Raw genomic sequence first — 23,145 nt, 5'->3', positions numbered from 1 at the left:
ACTTATATAACAAACGAACTGGATAAATATACTACTAATAAAACACACCTTTAATAATCCAGCTAATAAAAATTAATAAAGTAAAAACGTTTTCAACCGTTTCTTAACAATCTTCTTCAGTTAACATATCATAGAATAAAATCGAACACAAAAAAAACATAAATACAAAATTAAAAATATAATATAAAAATATAAATAACAGAAAAGTAGCTGCAGTGGATAAAATAAATGAAAAAATATAAATTAAGCTGAAAAATGTCCCTTAATAAAAATAAAATAAATAGTCATTAATTCTTGTAAAAGGATTGCCATGTGGTAGGTAAAGAGTCTGTATCCTTATGGTTGATGCAACCAGTTTTCTTGTGTGCCTTAAAGATCTCCAATTTCTCTAGATATTTCATTGTGTATAAATTTGTTGTAGGTTTAATTATTTCCACACAATCCCAATGGACTTGAATGTCCTATTGTATTGCGTAAGCCGATAGCATGATTTTGTCAAGGTTCTTATTAATCATATTTAAAAGAAATGCACTTGGGGATTAGTCCGTTCTTAAGGTATTCGATTTCGCCTGAAGACGACGGTTGTAAACTGTTGAAAGTACTAGCGAGCACATCTGAAATTCTTATTAATCGTATATTTATGCTCTTTAATACATTGCTGCAAGTTGCGCATCGTTGCGCCCACATAGACAAGATCCGAATCAAAATGCCGATTGTGTAAATTTTTTTTTTATTTTATCTTATTAATTTTTATTTGCTGGATGATTAAAGGTGTGTTTTATTCGTAGTATATTTATCCAGTTAGTTTGTTATATAAATATGAGAATTAAAAAACGTACATATGATACATCCAAATTATTTTGTCACCACATTGGCCCAATATGCATCGGAGTCTGAGGTGTCCCGAGGTGAGGTGCTGGAATAAAGCCAGGCTAGTGTGTGTGATTTTTGATAGAGAAAAATTACAAATAATTGAGGCCATAGAAATATATAAAGCTAAACTAAATGAAAGTTACATCAACAATGATTACATCTCCTTAGTCTAGGTTTGGAAATACTTGCTATATATTGTAATTCATAAGCTAATTCACCTTATGTTATATTTCACACTTTGTTGTTTTTAAATCTATGAAATTATGAATGTTTTGTAACATCTAGGTTATGTAATTTCCAAAGAAAGGGCATCATGCTTTATCGTATTATTTTTTATATTTATCCTTATTTTAATAGTAATTTTCTACTTTATTTTACAACTACGAATTAATCCATACTGGTTACTTTAGAATGTAAATTTTTAAAAATCAAATCCATAATACTTGTAGAATGTTTCTCCATTTTTTGAATGTTTGATAAATGGAACAGCTTTTTACTTGAAGGAGGCCTTTAAATGTGACTGAAAATGTCTAATTCAGAATAATGTTGCTGAAATAAGTAAGAAAAGATGTTAATTTGCACATATCAGTGTTAATTTTGGAGTTTTTCATTTAAATACTGAAATGTATTTATTATAATGATTAATCTAAAATAATTATAGATTTGGCTTATTTAATATTAGAGAAAAGTATTAAGATATACAGTACTGCTACATGTTTAAATGCAATAAAAATTCTACAGCTACATTATATTATATGAAAATTCTAACTGATGACCTTCAAATTTTAAATACATAATTATCATTTTAAAACGTGTAAATATATTTATTTGTAATTATGTATATGTGTGTGTATAATATATATATATATCTTATATATGCAGCAGAAATGTCAATAAAAAACATCCATTATATTTGATTTCATACCTGTCAAAGACCTATTACCCATTACAGTATTTATTTACAGCATTTTCAAAGTTTACATTTCTAATTAGATATAAGAAATAGAGCTGATTTTTATTTATTGAAGTTAATAAAGTTTGAACTGGTTACATGTTAAGATCCAGTACTAACACAGTTATTTTCTAGGACATCACATGCCTATCCAATCAACAACTTTATTTTTCCCAGATGAATTTCAGAAATTACATTTACCTCCTCAGTGGATTTTCTTCCATACAAGCTAAACAAGGTCCACTGAAATCGGAAATATTGTGCTGGTTGAATAAATAGTAGTAAATGCATAAAAGTTATCAGTAAAAGTACTTACTTTAAATACAAGCTTTGAAGGAAAAGTATTTACTTTTTTTATGCTGTGAATAGAATAAAAGTTTACTTTTACTTATTAGTACCGACATTTTCATCGCGAAAACATGAATGTTTGACATTCAGCACCCCCATCCTGTAAGCCTAGAAGTTTGACAATGGCATTTGGAATGTCGAGCATACTTCCACTGACTTTTTTTTTCATTTAATGATCATCATTTCCCCGTATGGGGATCAGTCATCCTTGTCCCGCTAGCGGCACCACAAGGAGACCATTTCCTTTAATTATCTTACTGTGAGGGACGAACAGACCCTCAATAAAGTGTTATTTTAAATTTTAATTATTTTGGAATTCCATCATCTAACTTCGATCGTTTTATCAAGTTAGGCTAAAATTCATAAAAATTATTTCCAATGAATTTGGTTCCTTGTTGAGGAGGATCGATCTAGTCATTAATGCGTTACCCAGAATGTTCAATAAAATTCCAGTATTGGATGCTAGGTCCTTAACAGCAACCTCCTGACCTCACGGAAAAAACCCAGAAGGAACCCAAGAATTCAAAAGTGGTCCTCAGAAGTCATCCTCCCAAGTCGCCTAAAAAAAAATTAATATCATGAAAAAGACCATGCCTCTTTAAGGATATCTGACACATATCCACACCTCAGTGCCTCCACATTGCAGTGTTCTTGTTACTTAACAATACCCAGAACAATTTCATCGAGCCTTGAACATTCCATCGACGGTTTATCAAGTCATCCTATAACCGATCTTCAACTCAGTTACAAGATATTTATCAACGCGCGATTCGTTTGTAAACTCTCTCTCTCAAACGGGCTAGTAATAATTAATGGGAACGTCAGTCATGCTTGATATTGAGTATATCTGTATTTTCTTTTGTTATAATTAAAATTGTTATTGTTAGTTAATATGGAATCCAAGTGAATCACTTCCTCGTCTCTCTCCTCACCTCAACTCCGAATCCAACCGCTCACCCGCTACTGCTCACATGACATAAAGTCGCGATTTCCCAATCCTGCAAGATTCAGTGGAGTCACATCCTGACGCGGTGTCAAGAAGACACCAACCCTATGGTCACATTACTGAGTACAGACATACATTAAACAAACAACAAAGAAATTATACAACATTTAAGATATATACAGTGTTCTTGTCACACTTGTACAAGATAGAGCCAGTTGCTTTCCGGCAAGTAGGTGAGGGAGGTTGGCTTATCTCCCCACCTTTACAAAAATGTCTTCCTTGCGAAGGCCTGCAGTTCTTCGGCAAGGTTTCTGTCACAGATTAAGTGATAAAGCTCTAGAGTTGGGAATCTCGTGTTCTGACATTCCAAACACCATTGTCAAACTTCTAGGCTTACAGGATAGTGGCGCTGAACATTAGACATTCACATTTTTGTGATGAAAACGTCAGCCGCAACCTCGCTAGTAAATACTTATACTTTTAAGTAGGCCTAATTTAGACCTTTGCGGGCCCTAGGCAAAATAATATTTACGGGTCTCTTTACAAAGTTTGTATTACTATAAATATAAATAAAACCTATCACGGGCCCTGGGCAAGTGCCTTGCCTGCCGTGTGCCAAATTAGGCCCTGCTTTTAAGTAAATACTGGCAACACTATCAAAATGGCATTTCCAGGTAAAAAAGGAAACCAACTCATCTTTGAGAATGTTTTAAAAAATATATAGATTATTATTATCCAAGTAATAGGTTCTTGCTATTTAAAAAAAAAAAAAAATTACCCTGCAACAAATGATTGAAGAACTGTAGATAAAATCATGTAATTGAGATGAATAAGAAACAACTCAAAGTTGAACAATGTGAAAACTGACTTAAAAGAAATGATGATGGATCTTAAATAAATTGGGAATAAACTAATTGTGCTAAATGAATGGAAAAAAGTGATTTTTGATTTACTGGATAGACAAATGAACCTGACTGTAAATTATACTGTGGGTAAGTAAACAATTAAGGTAATAGAATTGTCCTGATTTAGCAGGATGAGTTCAGTGAAGACATTTTGGCTGTGTTACTTTCAGCTAGCAAATAATTAATTTTTGTTAATTATAAGTGCCCAATCTGTCCAGGCCCCAGCAGTCAAACTGAAGCAAATTTAATAATGAAAAGAAGAAAGAACTGAAGAACAGTCTTTTATACCCTCAGTACTGCCACCACCATCACCCCCTGGAAATGAAAATAAAATGTATTCTTCTGGAAACAAAGGAAACAAAATTCTTATCAAATGGTAAGTTACAACAATTGTTGCTTCTTGAACAACTGAAATACATAAGGATAAAGGGGCTACTCAATGTGTTGCCCTCACCAACTGTATTTTTATTGCTGTCGAGTTCCAAATCATCAGAACATTCAGAAACTTTGCAAATTGGTTAAAAACATTTTATAAAAAAATAAAGAAAACAACTCTTCCTTACAAAATAATAAAGTTCGAGTTTCTCAATTATATTTTTTGAGTTTATAGTTTGGTTTTGTTGTATTCATTTAAGGCAACACAATGTATGGGTGCTCTTCTAAGGAGAATTCTCCTAGGAGATCTGTTATGGAAAACTGGTCCCTACTTAGGAGTTACTAATACACATGAAGAAAACCCAGAAAACTCCATTTGGTTGCCCTGTTGGTTGTACATTTGTGTCTCGCCAACTACTAATGTTTAGTGGTTTTATAAACTCGTCTCCTGGTGGGCCTCTTGAGATTATATATAATTCTTTTATTTTCAAAATTATTCTTTTACAAAGTTTACTTAGTTTAATCTATTTACATCTTTGGTTTTTTTCCTCTTACTATAAAAGACAAAGAAGAAAAATCACAGAATTTATTGATAAGCAAACAAAATGTCAGCAATGATTTTCCTCACATCTTTTCCTCATTTCTGAATTTGAGTCTCACTTTCCTCACATGGATCATCATCTTAATCATTGCAATCCTGTGATATTTCAGGAAAATCCAAGCAGTCATCATTTAGGTATTTTGATATGTTGTGGAGAACAAAACAATAAATGATTAAAGAAGGTGAATGAACCAACACATCTCATTATGTAGATGAAAATAGGAAACCTGCATTTCACCTGCCCTAAACATCATTTGATAACAACATGCTCCATCATAAACACTGTTAAAGTATTCTTCCCAGGAATCTTAGGGCCATTTTAGGGAATCGACAGCCATGGTGCAATACCGTTCGACATCCATGGTGCAATACCGTAGCCAACATCTGCAAGTAAAAATACATCTTTGACTTCATAACTTTACTTTCTGCATTTCCAAATTCAACTGTCATGAACACATCCAGACCAATGTGCATCAACACTAGTAAACCACTCATAGGCATTATATGACCTGAACGTTTACCATTGAAACTCTTTCTGTTGAAAAATTTTTGTGCATGAAGGCAAGGTTAAGATATGCACACATGTAGTCAAATGCTCCAATACACTTTGGAATCTAGAATAGTTTTCACCAATTCTGTTTTGCAGTCTTGTTTTTGCTAATGTTTTCAGAAACCTTATCCAGTCCCATTCCTTTGCAACAACTATGTAGCAATAAATGTACTGCATCTCAATTCTTTGTGCTCTATGTCCTTTAATATATAAACAAAATTGAAATATTTATCACATAGACCATGTTCATAAAGTATACAGGTGAAAATAAAAATATTTTATCTTATTTTGATTAAGTTTTCCTTTTTTCGCTAATTCAAAACTACACCAGTATAATAACTCCTATTTTATAAACAAGGTCTACATGAATAATATATAAACAATACTGTAGCAGTTTTCTTTAAATAATACTGTAAGACTTTCAAAGTTACCTGCTTAAGTCTTGTTGACATTACTTGGGTGAATGCTGATGTCATTCACAACCCATCTGAAATCCTGGATCAGATATGTATCTTAGAAATATCATTTTAGTTTTGGAGGTAAAATCATCTCATTTTTACAACCAAGAAAGTATTAGGGTCAGTCAATTGAAAACGTGATAGATGGGAAAAAGTAAGTAAACTGTTTATTATTTCAAAAGTAATCGCCATAACTGTTAATACATTTATCCCACTGTGAGACAAGACGGTCAATGCCTTCATAGAAAAATGTTTGTGGTTACCTACGGAACCATGATTGTATCCAGGTGTGCACCTTTTCATCCAAAGCAAATTGACGGCCATGAATGTCTTTCTTCGGGGCTCCAAAACTATGGAAATCGTATAGGGAGAAATTGGGACTGTATGGAGGATGTGTAAGGGCTTCCCAGCAAAACTTCTGCAGCATAGTTGAAACAACCTTGGTAACATGTGGGCAGGCATTATCCTACAACAGAATGATGTTGTCTGTCAACATTCCTGGGCGTTTAGATTTGATGGCATGCTTCAATTTTTGCAAAGTTTCCATGTACTGCTGTGTTCCAGAAAGTCAACAAGAAGTGGTCCTCCATGGTGATGTCAAATGCAAACACGACTCACTGACCTCACTTTGAGCACTAATAGACAAATGGCACAGCAGTGAACATTCACACTGTTCCTTCCTGATTCCCAATTGAGGGCACTTCTATACACACACCTACCTGCATTACCAACTTCCATGCCACACTTGTTATATAGTCTGTCTTGTTTTCATTTGATTGCCTCTAATAGTTGGTGATCCACTCCATGTTCTCTTCGTCAAATTGATATAATTTCCTAAAATCAAAGTTACCATATTGCTTCTAGGTCTATACTGCTTAGTTTTTCTTGACAACATTGTTGGATATAGTGAAGCTCATTGTTGAAAATAAAAAAATATATGAATATGAAACCTTTTACTTGTGTTTTTTTACGTACAGTACCTATAGAGCTAATCTTCAACATTTTGAAGTATTTACTTATAAAAGGATGCTTTTACTTAATTTAATTCAGATTTATAAGCATTTACTAGTTTTTATAATTGGTGTGAATAAAACCAAGCTTTTGCTTTTACTATCTTTTACTGTTAGTAAAAGCATTTATTAACTTTTATTCCTCATACTGCTAGTAAACACTAGAATAGTAGTAGTAAAAGTATTACTTTTTATTCAACTGGCCCATTATAATTTCTGAAATGCATCTGATTTGTGAGTAAAATAAAGTTGTTGATTGGCTAGTAATTAGAAAGTATGTGGATGTGATAATTCCTAGAAAATAACTGTGTAGATTAAAGATATAAACAGATTAAACATATAAAAAAGATTAAACATATTCAGATTAAAGTAACAGAATAGAAGCAAAGGATAAATCTTAGTACCGTACTAAATATTTCTATAACTATTGAAAAATTAATTTCAGTGCACCTGTTCACATGCTTTTCTTCTTGTCTGCCTTTCCTGACTTACATGTTCATGTTTACTTTACTTGATAATAGTGAGAGTTATCAGAAATTACCCTAGAGTAAATGTTTAGATTTTTACATACTTTCCCATGGCACCATTTTTGACCCTGTATACCACAGAACTTTGGCAAGAAACCTCCTGTTGGACATCATAGCCTGAGGCTCTTAATACATATACTTGTCAACTTTTGGACATGTACTATATCTTGAATCTTGTTTGGTCATAATTAGTCCAATCTGCCTGCCTTAAGTTACTTTCAAGTAATGGCACTGGTTTATTTTATTTGTAACATCCAATATACAAGGTGAGTCAAAAGTCCTTTGCAACCTTTTTATTCCAAAAAGTATTGATGATATTTTAATTTTACTAATGTAGTTACATAAGCCTGTAACCGATGCGAAATCGTAAAATATTAACGCACAAACGTTTTCGGAACACCTTCCGTGTTCTTCCTCATAGAAAAAAATGCATAGAAAATTGATGGGATCTTTGTTAACATCACTTAGGATGTAACTTTTTAACAGAAGTAATGTAAAAGTTCCAAAGACAAAGTAAAAGAGCACTGTTAATGTAAACCATTGTTTGGATTCAAATAAATACACTTGGAACTACTCAATTTTCAAGTTTAACTTTATAAGGAATGAAGGGATTGTTTATGTGACCTTGAAAATGATTTAAGGTCATGTGAAACAAAAATATATATTTTTATTTAAATTTGTCCATTACTCTGTTAACAGAAGAGAATTATTATTATTATTCATGATTTTTTACTGTAAAATAAAAACTAGCAATTTTTTAAAATTCATATCTTTCTTTATAAATTTTTTACAATGTTAAAAAAATTTGAACATTAACGAGTTATGTCAAAAAAAGTTTATAATAAACTTAATTAAAATAAAAAATAAAGCTGGTTTAAAAATATTATTAAAACTATTTTAATATGATATTAAGGTCACTTATGATTACATTTGTCTCAAATAACTTGAAAAATTTCAATTTACTCCTATGTGAATTCATTCCTATTTTAAATTTCTATTTATTCCAATTATTTAATTATTATTATTAAAGCAATCTCTACAAAACTACTGGTATAAATTAATGTAAATAACCTCAACTAGATGTAAATACCAATAAACCAGCAAAACTAAAAGAAATAAAATGAAAACAAACATTTTAAATGGTCATCCTCATGTTCAAAGAACTCAGATGTAAACAAATATTTTTTTTAAAATATATAACTTTTAAATTTCTGTTCTATGTTGAGAAATATGCACATGTCTAATGCAGCATTTAACATTGTGCTTCAAAACAGATAATACATTAAATAACCATAAAAAAAAATACAATTACAATGATTAAATAATTGGTTAATTAGATACATTGCATAACACGAAGTATGATGAATCAAGATGTCACCACATTCTCAACTGCTAAAATGGAAATTCTAATTTTGAAATGTTTTCTTTGTAATACAGTGGAACCTTGCTTAATGAGCATAATTTGTTCCAGAATCATACTCTTAATGCAAAATAATTTTTCCCATATAAATTAATGTAAAATACAATAATCAGTTCCACGCTTAAAAAAATTCAAATATTTTATGTATAACATTTATTCAAAGAAAATTATACAAAGTACATTGTTAAAAAGCATGAATCATCATATTTTCTTCTAGCATGGAATGAACCAACCTGAAATGCAAAGTCAATTTGCAGAAAACAAAAAGAAAGAAAAAAAAAATATCACAATAATATGTCTGATAAACATGCCAAACAATATGCCAAATTCTTGGGCTATGTAAAGGCTATAATTAAATATTAGAAATTAATTTGACTAGAGGTAGACAGTTATGCTTTCATATCATATTAAATTTAATAATTATAAAATAATTAATTTTTAATTTAGACATTTCTGGAATTATCGGAATTTGTCATTAAATTTAATACGAGATGGCAGCATAACTGCCTACCTCTAATCAAATTAATTTCTAATATTTAATTATAGCCTTTATATAGCCCAAGAATTTGGCATATCATTTGGCATGTGTTTATTATATAATGGGCTATGGTTGTTGATGTTTATATGTAATATGTGTGAACACAAGTTTGGAAAAATGTGTGATCACAAGTGACACTAAGATGCTAGAGGAACGAGTGCTAAACACAGACTGATTGAACATGCACACAATCTCAGACTTCCTCTCTCCTCATCACTCATTAAGTAAGTCATTTTTTCACAATTTGTTTTGCTTCTTAAGCGAGGTACCACTGTACTTTTAATAACTTCTTATAGAATTAAGGAAATTTGGTGCTATTCCATTTTGTTATCCACAAAAAGAAATGCTTCTTTGCAGTTTCCATGAAAGCAATAAAATATATATAACTTTAAACCCCAAATACTAATACACCCCCAGCTAATCCCCACAACTGTCTGTCGGCATTATTCTGCAAGTACACACACATTATATTGATTGCAACCTTCAGATGCAGTACATAATGCAACATCAAATGGTGTGTGCTCAATACCATTTTCTGTATTAAAAACGAAGGTGTTTCACCCTCCATGCTTTCAAATGGACTCATGAGGAAACGTGTTTTTCTTTTGGAGATTTAACGAAATAAATGGGGTTTGAAGTTTTCGGGAGCATAATTTGGAAAAAAAGGAAACACGTTTGAAGAATAAGTTTTTTTTTAATTTAATTTTGTTTTTTCACTATTCTAAGTAATCACAATTTACATTTTCTAAAATCCATCTTAGAGGTTTTGTAATCATTTCCCAAGAGTTTCTTCTGTTGGAGAGCTTCAAAATTACAAATAGTTTGGTTAATAAATGTCATGCAACATTAATTCAGAGTTTTATGCAAATTAATCCTTTTTTCTTCAACAATGAATGCAATGAGGGAAGAGGGAAGTAACTGACATAGCAAAAATGAGGGATTTTGAATAGTTAAAGTATTTTATTTTTTTTCATTTAACTATTTTGAAACCACTTATCTTGACGTTAACCCAGCAGAGTGATGTAGAAAAACATGAACATTTTCAGTCTACTTCTAAGACCTGCTTCAGGTCATATATTTGAAATAGATAAAACACCCAACATGTCAATGTTCAAATGTGTCAAACGCAAAAGAGCTTACACTTAAAGTCAAATTTAAAATCCTCTAAAATTGACCAATAGGATGTGTCCAAGTGCAGAAGATGTAAAATGGATAGTGTGACAGACCGTGTTTGATATGTCATTATGGAAACCGATTTACAACTTCTACACTTGGACAAATTCTATTGATCAATTTTAGAAGATTTTAATTTGAATTTAAGTGCAAGCTCTTCTGCATTTGACATATTCAAACATCAAAGTGTTAGGCATTCCATCTATTTGAAATTTGTGATCTGAAGCAGGATTTAGAAGTAGACCAAGAGAGTTTATATTTTTCTGTACATCACTTTGCTGGGTTAATGTCAAGGTAGGGAGTTTTTACAATACAGTATAGCCAAATTTCTGGAATACATAATTTTTATATTCTTTAACTATTTCACACACAGTTTACCGTAACTTTGACATCAGAAATTGTAAATTGATTTTTAGCTTTTTAAGTCAAAAGCAATCTATCAGAAAGAAGTCTGTTTTACTTTTGAACAAGTTGAATTTGTTAATGTTATACTTATTGTTTATATGATGTCTCAATAAACCAAATCATCAACTCAGAAAAAAAAAAAGCAAAACTCTTTACACATTTTCATTTGAAGTTCCGCTGAGTTGACGGTGAGGTTTATTGAGACATCATGTGACAAAGTGGCTTCTTCTGTTAGCCTTTCTTAACTCTTCCATTTAAGTCTAGAGTGTGAATAATAGAATAAAACAAAATGTACTGATGTCTGTTTTGTTATCCACTTTGTTACTTTGGCCTTAGGATTTTAAGTAGATGGGATAACAAATATAACAGATAATAAAACAGACGTAATAAACATCCATTCCAGTAATTTTTCTAAATTTTACTACTTCAAATTTAAATTTTTTCTGTTTTTTTTAAAAAATTGTCCCCAAAAAAATCCAAATCCCTTTTTTTGTCAACTCTCCAAAAGGAAACCTTTTTTTTTCCTAGGGATTAAAATGGAGCTAGCTCCAACTTTCACTAGACTTTCCTAAACACCTTTGCTTCCTTATTAACAAAAATCCAATAACATTCAGTAGTGTCAGTAGTGCCATTTGCTGCCATGTGCACTTTGTGCAACGGCTTTTGTAACTTTGTTGTGTCCAAGTGAATAACAAAGTAGAAAAGTTGCCAAATTCTTATAATAAATTAATCATTAAAAAAAATGTTCTTAAAGAATTGTATCAAATTAACAAAATGGATAAAAGACTATGATAAAGAAAATTCAATCAATAGAAATTTGTTGTAAAGACAGTATGTTGTATTAAAATATCAAGTTTATAAAGAATTTAAGAAATTAAATGTGTCAATTTTTCCAATGAAAATTTAATAGTCAGAAAATTCAGGATTACTGTTTTGTAAATTTGAAAAAAGAATGAATAAGAGGAAAAGAAAAAAATTGAAGTTCATTCATAACTACATTTAAATAGTTAAGCTAACTATTGCCAGAAAATTAAGCTATAAAATGAATTCTTACTTAAAATGTTTGTATAAATTATCAAATCATAAAATATTGATATTACTGTACAATTAATTAAAGAAATTTTATTTGAATATAGAAAACTAATTAATCATTTGTTTACAACATACACAAAATACAAACCTCCAATATTTTATCAGTTTTTTTTAAACTAACAAACAAAAATTAAAGAACACATACTTAACTATTTATCACCACAAAAATAAATACAATAAATATTAAACACCTAAAACAGTATTTAATATTTGTTGTATTTATTGTTTTTACTGTATAATATTTATTGTATTTATTTTATTGTCTTATGTTTTTTACATACAATAAAATCTGAAAATTATAAATCAAATTATTTGACAGATTTCAGTCACGTAATAATTTTTGTTTTAATTTCAATCCAGTGAATTATCAAAATGAAAAACAAAATTTAAAATGACTACTTTTAATTATTTATAAATTCTTTATAATTTTAAAAATTTTTGACTAAATGTTCATAAATATTTTATAATCTTATAATATAATTGAGATGGATTGATAATGATAATAATAAGCACAGTACCCAAACAGTTAGGAGTTAAAGGTTGAAATTTGGTACACAGTGTATGTTCTCGTAATGTACCCTAAGAAGGAATTTTTCAAAATTCCCCCATGGGGAGAGGGACGGAATTAAGTCTACAGTGAAGAACTTGGTTTCTATTATCCTATTTTAGATGCAGTTTTTTGTGTTTTTCATTGTGTTTTAATATGGTATGCCATGAGAATGCACATTAAAAAGGGATTTGAAATTCCCACTGCAGGGGAGAGGGAGAGGATTAACAATTACACCAAAGAATGCAGCTTCTACTGTACTATTTTAGATGCCTCTTTTGTATTTATGTGGGATATTGAACATATTTTTAGACCCTTCTAAAAATTCTCAATGATATTGTAAGGAACCAAGTCCGTGTTTTATTTTTAGTTTACTTTTACTTTGCTTTATTATATTTTTGTTTGGGGCTTATGTTTGGTTAGGACGAAGGTTTCCTCACCCACCACCCTAACATTCAAAACGAGAAGATAAAAGATTAACCAACTCACCGACGACAAAACAATAGCGCCATAGCTAGCATTGCACTCACGTGCACGCCCGAGCGGCACCCAACATGTCAATGTTCAAATGTGTCAAACGCAAAAGAGCTTACACTTAAAGTCAAATTTAAAATCCTCTAAAATTGACCAATAGGATGTGTCCAAGTGCAGAAGATGTAAAATGGATAGTGTGACAGACCGTGTTTGATATGTCATTATGGAAACCGATTTACAACTTCTACACTTGGACAAATTCTATTGATCAATTTTAGAAGATTTTAATTTGAATTTAAGTGCAAGCTCTTCTGCATTTGACATATTCAAACATCAAAGTGTTAGGCATTCCATCTATTTGAAATTTGTGATCTGAAGCAGGATTTAGAAGTAGACCAAGAGAGTTTATATTTTTCTGTACATCACTTTGCTGGGTTAATGTCAAGGTAGGGAGTTTTTACAATACAGTATAGCCAAATTTCTGGAATACATAATTTTTATATTCTTTAACTATTTCACACACAGTTTACCGTAACTTTGACATCAGAAATTGTAAATTGATTTTTAGCTTTTTAAGTCAAAAGCAATCTATCAGAAAGAAGTCTGTTTTACTTTTGANGTCGGAATTCCAAGGGGAATAGTTCTAAGTTAGAATAAGACTTAAGTTTGTCGGGTTGATTTGTGATTTGAATTTTGATTAATAAATTTGTTGTTTGTTTATAAATCTTGTACATAGTATTGGTTAAACTTGATTAAACATTTATTATTGAGATTTTTTTGTGACTAACTTTGTCCTTAATTTATTTCGGTGCACGCTAAAAGTCCAGGCCTGGCAACTAACAAACGCGAACCCGCGTAAAGTACCCGTTAGGTCCCGGCTCTAAGAAAAATATCATTGTAGAGCAACAAATTAAAAATAGTACTTTACAATATTTAGTGTTCCAATGTATATAAAGTTGACACAGGGAGTGCATGCGTATAAGTTTGCTTTATTTGAACTCTTTGTCTTAATGTTTGCTTTTATGTTCGAATTTATATTCATGAATAATTCTGGAAGAATCCAGCTTATTTTTTTGAATTTAGTAAAACCTGAAGAAAAACTCAGAAAGAGTTACGAAAATGTTTATTATTCATCACTTAGTGGTACTACATACCAGTTAGTGGTTGCAGTGAGTCTTGTTTATCATTATATCGGTATGGTAAGCAGATATCTAAAAATTCTCTAATTAGTCTCGGAAGAGGGGGATATAATTCTTGCATTCAGTAAAAACAGGTAAGATTGGCTATAATCTAATAATCTTAATCTTTGCTATCATTACTTTTTGTCCAAGCAACGCTGAACTCATCTGTTAGTATTTACATAAAAGTTGATAAGATATCATCCAAGCATGACATTCAGAAAATGTCTCATATTTCTTTTCAAAATAGTTTCTATTATTGCTGTTTCAATTCACAACATTGACGAATATTATCACGAAGCAGTCAAAAATATCTAAAATTAAATTAATATTTTAACTAAAGAGAATTCACTTTCAATCTATCTATTGAGAAAAACAATCATCAAGCATTTTATCTTTCAAAACAATCTTTTATAATCAAATTTAGACAAAATACTGAAAATCAAAACAATTATGTTAAAGTTTAGGTAAAAGTTTATTATTATAACATAGTAAATTGAAAGAGAGAATGAGAAAAGTGACTTACTCAAATATAAAAAACAAAGTGCAAGTAATTATGATGAGGCCAACAGTGAAGTAAAAGACTCCAGTCTGCCTTGCCATCATTATTCTGCCATCGCAGTAAAACTTGTTCCTGCCTGGAAACACTTCCCATTTCCTCACAACAACGTGCTGCATCTCGACAGTGGACGGGGATACGACACAATAATTCAACGCGTTTTGAGGTTTCACCATTGAGTCGTAAGATTGGTCCATTTGGAAATATTCAATTTTCCCACCATTGCTCTTGCAATTAAAACATGAGAGCAAAAAAAATCATTATATTTCTCTTGAGCAAATTATCAGCTTACATCACTCCATTCCACTATCTCGTCATATACAACATCTTAATATTCTTACCCAATTTTATTCAATTTTTATGAAACGTGCACTTTTTTATATTCAAAAAATGTATTTTCAGTTCTAAAAAAATCGTCAAATACAACTTAAATAGTAGAAAACTAGCGATTTTATCAGATGTATTTTTCCGACGATGACATTCCGCCACAAAAAATGGATTCCCTCCAAACACACCAACGGAGCATGCGCTATAAATATACTCTGCGGTATTCTGTCATCCTTTACCGCGCCTAAACTACTGAATTTTTTATTTTCTCGAAATTTTATCGCTTTAATTATCAATTTTTAATTATAATCTGTTGCTATTTTAATATTTTACCTAATGGATTTTTATTTTAAAAAATTAATTTAAAATAATTCTGTTTACTTATTTCAAGCGTGAAATTATTACTATTATTTCTAATTTTTATCAAAAATAAAAAATGTGATTTAAAAAATCGAAAAATAAATTAAAAGTTAATATAAGACCAAAATAGGAAATAAGAATAAATTCATTTATTTGTTAAATAGGTCGCTGATAGAAAGTAATGCGATTTACAGTCCCCTATCTATGACCTATTTCATTTTTCTAAAAGAAAAATTATGTTTTTTCTCAGCCAAGATAGAAAAGTAAAGCTATTGTAAGCAATACGCCTAATTGTTTTCAAGAAGCAGGGATAATAGCTATATTTCGTCAATTTTTAAATAGTTAATTATGTGTTCTTTCAATAACTTTTGGATACCGTTGAAGTAAACGATTTTGATTAAGGTTCATGTCCCAGACCATATGTCCCGGGTTTAGGAGAAGAAGGGGTATGAGAAAAGATCACAAAAGACCACATAGGAGAAGGAATAAGCAAGTTAAAAGATATCATGTGGTAATAATTATTTTAATAAAATAAATGAATTTTAAAAAAAATTAACAACTATATATACAGTATTGTATGCTGCATTTAAAAATATATTGATATTTTTACAACTAGTCAATTAAATTAAACCGATTTTCTTGCGTTAATTTATTATTGCCAGCAAAAGCCACACAACTTGTCGTCTTTTTAAACACGCTATGACTTGAGGAGACCATAGAGCCGTTGCTAACCGCCGCAGACTAAAAACCTCAGGCAACATGCCGGACAAATTCTATCAGAGAGAATAGATGGCTCAACACAGAATCGCCGTTGTATATTGTTATATTTTTGCTCTGTGATGATATCCAGCCCCCAAAAAAGCAAGGTATGCTTTTAAAACTTTTTCTATTTTAATATATTACCTAAAAAAGTTCCTTGCAGCTCAGCAACTAATTGCTGTTTGTTGTAGCTGGGTAGTGTACCCCAGGTGTCCGGAGGGGTACAGTACCCACTCGGGAATATATCGGCCCCTGACTCTCACTACAAGGCCACTTTATTATGAGCCTAGCGGAATCCATAATGAGCTTTCTTTTTTTAAAAAAAACCCTTTTAGTACCCACAGAGTGGAAAGAGTTTTTTTAAAAAAGTTGAGGGCTGTAAGGGAATTAGTATTTCTAGATAACGTCAACAATTTACATAAACTTTAACAACCACTTAATAGAGGTTTTTTGGACAAATAAACCGAAATATTGTTTTTCGGATCCAACGTTCACTCGAGTTTAAGAATTACTCACAAGTCAGAATACGATTTTATTTCCAGGTATTTTATATCTATTTCTGATCAGAATTCTTGTCGATTCCTCTTCAGTAAAGGTAAAATCTGAGACAGACTTTACATCAATATTTGGGACTCCCTGTGACGTCGGAGAGTCCCAAATATTGGTGTAAACCGTTTGTTTTTAATGTGCGCTTACCTTTAAGGAAAGCGCATACTAGAGCAGATCGGACTGAATCGCATCGGTGGCGCATACGTAGTCGCATTGCAATGGAGAATCGAGCGGAATTTAGCGCAAAATAAAGTGTGAAAGTATTCAAACGAAATGCTTTTTTTTCCGGTATGAGTAATGTTAATAAAGAATTAGTGGTAGTGAGCTACCTGTTATTAGAAGAGAATGTTGTAAATTATGTAATTCTTCATAGTTTGTTCTAGGAAAACCTAGTCTGTCATGCAAGAGAAATGTGCATAAATGATAGTGTCCTTCTCATAAAGAAAACAAAAGGAAACAAAAAATGATTTCTGTTTAACGAGTGAAGTGTCAGAAGGTTTCGACAGCTTGGCACCAGGTTAGTGAGTTAGCGGTTTAAGGTTTGCGGGAGGAAGTGTTTGCCTTCTCGAGAATGAGAGAATTTTTTCCTTTGCGTCCTCTCTATCTGCCCACCCGCTTAGTGCGCGCATATCCATATTGGCCAGACGGACTTGAGGAGGCCATAGAGCCGTTGCTAACCGCCGCAGACTAAAAACCTCAGGCAACATGCCGGACAAATTCTATCAGAGAGAATAGATGCCTCAACACAGAATCGCCGTTGTATATTGTTATATTTTTGGCCAGACGGACGAATTTTTTTTTCCGTCCTTCTGGCCAAGTGGTCAATTATTTTTAAGATAAATGCACACATGGCATTGCTGTTTCGTTGATAGAAGAGTTTAACAGTAACGAGCAATCTCGTAGTGAGCATCAAGACTTCATCTGTCGAAGAATTGTGAAGAAGTTTTATACCCGAAATTTGTTTAAAACGTTCGTAATGTGCACGTTTTAAGGAAATAGCAACGGTAATTTTCGTCCTAGCAGCTGAATTTTGAAGTCAAAATTTTCTCGAAAATCGAACCACGTACTCAGGACAGTATTACCAAAATTGACTGAGATTTGCGTAATAGTTATTTTTACAGCGAACTCTGAACACGTACCCTTTAATTATGATCACCTTATATATTATCTCCGTAATAAAAAAACATCATCTAAATTTTCGACGCAAAATTTTGAATACATGTTAAAAAATTAACATAAATATCAGAAAATGATTATTTGTAACAGAACGGTTTGATAAGTTTTTAACATCACAGTTCTTTCTTGTAAACATTTTAATTGAAAATAAATGGCAACACTACAACCTATTCCTTCAACAGCGTCATCTGCATTCAAATGAAAAAACTATTTTTGTAAATATTTCACACGATGGAGAGGAGGGATTCGCATGATTTGTTAGAACAAATTAATAAGGAAGAAAAGAAAAAGAAATCAGAAAAAATATTAAGTAGAGAATGCTATAGAATGTTTAAAATTTTAATAAAAATAAATTTACATGTATATTTATATAACTTGTTTTATGATCAGGTGGAATATTCTTAGGATCTATTACAGGAGCATCTATTTTGTTTGGATTTGGTTTAACATTAGCAATAGCAAAAAAGAAAGAGCCAACGTTATTTCTAAAGGTATGTACAAATAGGTAAAATATATGGAATAGTAATGGATTTGAAAATGATGGTTTTAAAAGGACCCAGTAATTGATAATCATCTAAATACAGTCAGTTACAGTTATTAGCCCAATCAGTTAGTAGGACATGCCGAATATTAGGACAAAACATTCAAGAACAGAATCAAATCCTATAACTATAAGCCCCGAAAAGCTCCATTCCTGATGCCATGCTATTAAGTGGACTCGACTATTCCAAAGGAAATTTTTTATTTGATCCCAACAGCGGGAAACCAATTGTTGCAGAAGTAGATGAATCGAAATCTTTCCACCAAAAATATAACGAGACTATAGAGATAGGGACATTGGGTGTTTGGTCGTATAGAGGCAGTAACTGGGAAATGCTTTCTTGTTGAAGTATCTGATAGGAAGGAGCAGACACTGCGTAATTTAACTGAACTGTAGATTTTACCAGGTGCAGGTATTGTGAGATTTCGATTATCATTGATTTTTTCTACAAAAAATTTGTCTTGGTGTTTGTCGGTTACCTCGGATTTAACCAGTTTGCCCATGTGACCTCACTACTAATTTTATGAAAACAAAGGGTGACCCTCCTGTTTTTCTGCTCAGTGTGGCATTGTTTCTTGTTGTGTGAGCAGTGTGGAATTGTTTGGCTTGACACACGGGGTAATCCCCGTGTGTCTAGCCAAACAATTCCATTGCTTTCCTTTCCTTTTAGCTCCATCATGGGGAGGAGACCATAGAGCCGTTGCTAACCGCCGCAGACTAAAAACCTCAGGCAACATGCCGGACAAATTCTATCAGAGAGAATAGATGGCTCAACACAGAATCGCCGTTGTATATTGTTATATTTTTGCTCTGTGATGATATCCAGCCCCCCAAAAAAGCAAGGTATGCTTTTAAAACTTTTTCTATTTTAATATATTACCTAAAAAAGTTCCTTGCAGCTCAGCAACTAATTGCTGTTTGTTGTAGCTGGGTAGTGTACCCCAGGTGTCCGGAGGGGTACAGTACCCACTCGGGAATATATCGGCCCCTGACTCTCACTACAAGGCCACTTTATTATGAGCCTAGCGGAATCCATAATGAGCTTTCTTTTTTTAAAAAAAACCCTTTTAGTACCCACAGAGTGGAAAGAGTTTTTTTAAAAAAGNTGTATGTGTAGTGTAGAGTATTGTACCAAAATGCAAAATTTCCAGAAATGCTTAACTTCAATGTTTGAACATTTTATATTTCCTAAAGAGGACCAATAAAATAGCAGCTGAAAACGTTTGAACATTGAAACTAAGCATTTCTTTGCTAGAAATTTTGCATTTAGATGCGATTCTCTACTCTAAACTCAATCGTTATTCATCATTTTCATTGAACAAAAATATTTTACAATTTTTTATTTCAGATATGATATGGTAAATATGCTGATTTCTAATTTCATTATTAAGATGTAAAGTTTTTGATTATGATAAAAAAAGTTTATAAATCACTTTAATTTTTTATGCATACTATCTTTTAAGTACTTTGTTTCATCTTAAAATATTGAATCACTGATTTAAAAAAAACTTTAGAAGCCTTACTACTAAAGTAATTTATAGACAACAGTCAATTAAAGATATATACAGTAATAATTAATTAAAATAACCTAATTTAAGACATACGACTTGAATATTTTTTCCCAACTTTTTGTGGTATAAATTAAATTGTAATATTTTTATTTATTTAGGACTGAAAAATGTATGACAATAGTAATATTTACCAAAACTAGTTTTGATAAAGGTTATATTTAATCACATTATTAATTTTATAGAAATCATTTATTTTGTAACATGATCAACGCAAATAATGATATAATTATTTTATTTGCCTTAATTTGACTATGGAAAGCTAACTCTACCTTGAGAATTGAAACTATATGGGGGAAAAAATTATTACATTATGAAAATATTTCATTTTTCCTCTGTGTTACTCTGTTCTATTACTGATTTATATTTACAAAACTAATTTTGAAAATTTATCATCATAGAAACTGTTGTTCATAATAATTTGAATTCGTATTTTGTATGAAGAAAAACGAAATTACATTATATAATTTAAAGGTAGATAGAGAAAGATAATGTAAAGCATTCACTAGTTTTTAATAATCTATTGCAATATTTATTACCAAAATATTTTTTAAGTCCAAAGACTATTTGTTTACAGATCCATATTAATTTAAAATAACAACAACAACAGTAAGTTTGATATATGAGTATTTTTAATAATAAGTATATTTATGATAAATTTTATTTATATAATGTGTAATAAATTTAAAAAGCATATTTTAAAAATCTTGTAATTTCATTTATACATTTAAAATATACTTTAAAAATATTATTATTGTTATTATTTAAAGGGGATAATAAGAAGCCCAGATATTCCTGAAAGTGGAGGTTCTTTGGCATTAAGAGCATTAGGTTGGGGGACATTATATGCTACAACAGGTTTCAGTTTATTTTGTTATGCAGTGTGGAAAGCATTAGGTGTACAGAATGTAAGTATTAAACTTAATATTTTATTTGCAGACTTCCTATAAATGTTAATTTTCTTGAAAAGTCGAACAATATTTTTATTTGGATAAAACATAGATAGCTTTATAAAGTTTACTCAGGTCATTTCCATGAGATAGACACTTTAATGATCATAATTTTATTGCTATAAAATTAAAGAAACAAAGATAATTATCATAAGTCCTTACATAATTGCTTTTGAGCAATTACTTGATGCACCTCTGTTTTAAATGTAATTTTTATTGGAAAATATTCCACATAATCATCTGTAGGAAATTATGTGGAAGTTTCATCTGCTTTAATCACAACCATTACAGAATAGCAAAACAGATACTTGATTACACTAGTAGTATTCTGTTCAATATCAGATGAGATTAGAATAACCAACAATTTCTAATTCATGAACAAACATCACAAAATCCTATAAATTTGTAAAGCCAAGCAACCACCAGATTACATCGGGCTACTTTTTCATGGTTATATTTAATTAATTACTAAATAATTTGTCATTAGAGGGAGGTGTTAAGAGCCATCTCATATTAAATTTAATAATTAATTAAATTAATATTTAATAATTAATTTAGAATATTCTGGAAGAAAAGAATTGGCCTGGAGTGGGACTCGAACCCACAACTCCCAGTTACCATGCAGATGCATTGCCAGTTACACTACCCAAGCCTCCAGTCAAATCTCTTCTTCCAGAAATATTTAAGTATGATATAACCATCCTTGGTTAAGTAACCAAGGATGGTTATATCAAGTTGTTGAGGGTGCTGAAGGTATCCCCACCTTCAGCACCCTCATCTTATAAATTTAATTATAATTATTAAATTTGATAAGAGATGGCACCTATCCCCTCTCTCTAGTGACAAATTATTTAGTAATTAATTAAATATAATTGTGGAAAAATAGCCCAATGTAATTAGTGATTATTTGGCTTTAATTTCTAATTCTTCCAGAATTTTTGTCTATATGTTGTTATTTTTTTACCATAATATTCTCTTCAAAACTAATCATATAAAATGGATAGCTGGTGAAAAAGCAAGCTGTCATAACTTTGAACAGAAAATGTTTCCTATTGGCTGTTGCTTGGTGACTTCTATCCATAAGCATCCATACTGCCAAAAAATAGGAATGCTCTCTTTTGCAATTTTGATGTCTGTAAACGGGTTGTTGCTAGATAGCAGCCTATATGAATCCATTTTGCTGGACAAAATTGTGTAGTGGAAACCATCCACTGGGGGGTACTACAATACTAAAAAAGAAACATTTTATTTAAGCAAGGATATTTAAATGGGCAATGGGCAATTAAGTGAGGCTGTATACATGAGCATTATGTGAAGATTTATGGTATTTTTTGAGAAAAAAATATAATCTTGAAAAATTTACATTGTCCAGATTAAGAAAGGAATATTAACAATAATTCTTGTAACAGCTGAATTTAGCAAAACTTCACTAGAAAATATTGCTAGTTCATTCATTCAAATTACCAACAATGCAACAGACGATGTAAAAAGGAATAAAATAAATAAATAAGCCCTGGAAATGCTGTCACAAAAGAGATTGAAATTAGTTCTGATTACAAATGCTAATAGTGCTAAATATTATACATATAATATTTATATATAATAATATATATATAATATTATACATATAATATTTAGCACTATTAGCATATTATATGTATAATATTTTTATCACAAAAAATGAACTAACAACTATTCAGTCTTTGCTTTTATTTTTTATTTTTTCACGTTTTTTTTTTATATTGAAGACAGATAATATCTTCAATATAAAAAAGCTTGAAAAAATAAAATTGCCAACAATCTTGAGAATGTTCAACAAATAGCAAGTTAACTGAATAAATTTTTTTTCCATAAAGGTTAGGTTATTGAGGATAGATAGGCTATTTATATCAGAAAGAAGGAGTATTATGAGGAATGCATGATTATATCTAAAAACTATTTAAGAATAATTATAAGTAGTGATGTAACGAATATTCGGTTACTA

The 23,145-nt window shown here is 30.8% G+C and overlaps 2 protein-coding genes across 2 annotated transcripts in view; one reads left to right on the top strand and one right to left on the bottom strand.

The window, feature by feature from the left end:
* LOC111635297 (probable palmitoyltransferase ZDHHC14) overlaps window positions 1-15,462 on the bottom strand; it is a 26,820-nt gene extending 11,358 nt beyond the window's left edge. The window contains exon 1 of the mRNA XM_023380227.1: window positions 14,899-15,462. Coding sequence (XP_023235995.1) covers window positions 14,899-15,128 — 230 coding nt within the window. The 5' untranslated portion in view covers window positions 15,129-15,462. The remainder of the gene's footprint in view (window positions 1-14,898) is intronic.
* Window positions 15,463-18,281: 2,819 nt separating this feature from the next.
* LOC111635293 (transmembrane protein 242-like) overlaps window positions 18,282-23,145 on the top strand; it is a 20,664-nt gene continuing 15,800 nt past the window's right edge. The window contains exons 1-3 of the mRNA XM_023380222.1: window positions 18,282-18,412; window positions 18,493-18,593; window positions 20,982-21,119. Coding sequence (XP_023235990.1) covers window positions 18,334-18,412; window positions 18,493-18,593; window positions 20,982-21,119 — 318 coding nt within the window. The 5' untranslated portion in view covers window positions 18,282-18,333. The remainder of the gene's footprint in view (window positions 18,413-18,492; window positions 18,594-20,981; window positions 21,120-23,145) is intronic.

Source organism: Centruroides sculpturatus, unplaced genomic scaffold, assembly GCF_000671375.1.
Source record: "Centruroides sculpturatus isolate CEXI.00-Female unplaced genomic scaffold, Cexi_2.0 scaffold928, whole genome shotgun sequence".
In the NCBI taxonomy this organism is placed as follows: domain Eukaryota; kingdom Metazoa; phylum Arthropoda; class Arachnida; order Scorpiones; family Buthidae; genus Centruroides; species Centruroides sculpturatus.
This window is presented reverse-complemented; position numbering and strand designations above follow the sequence as displayed.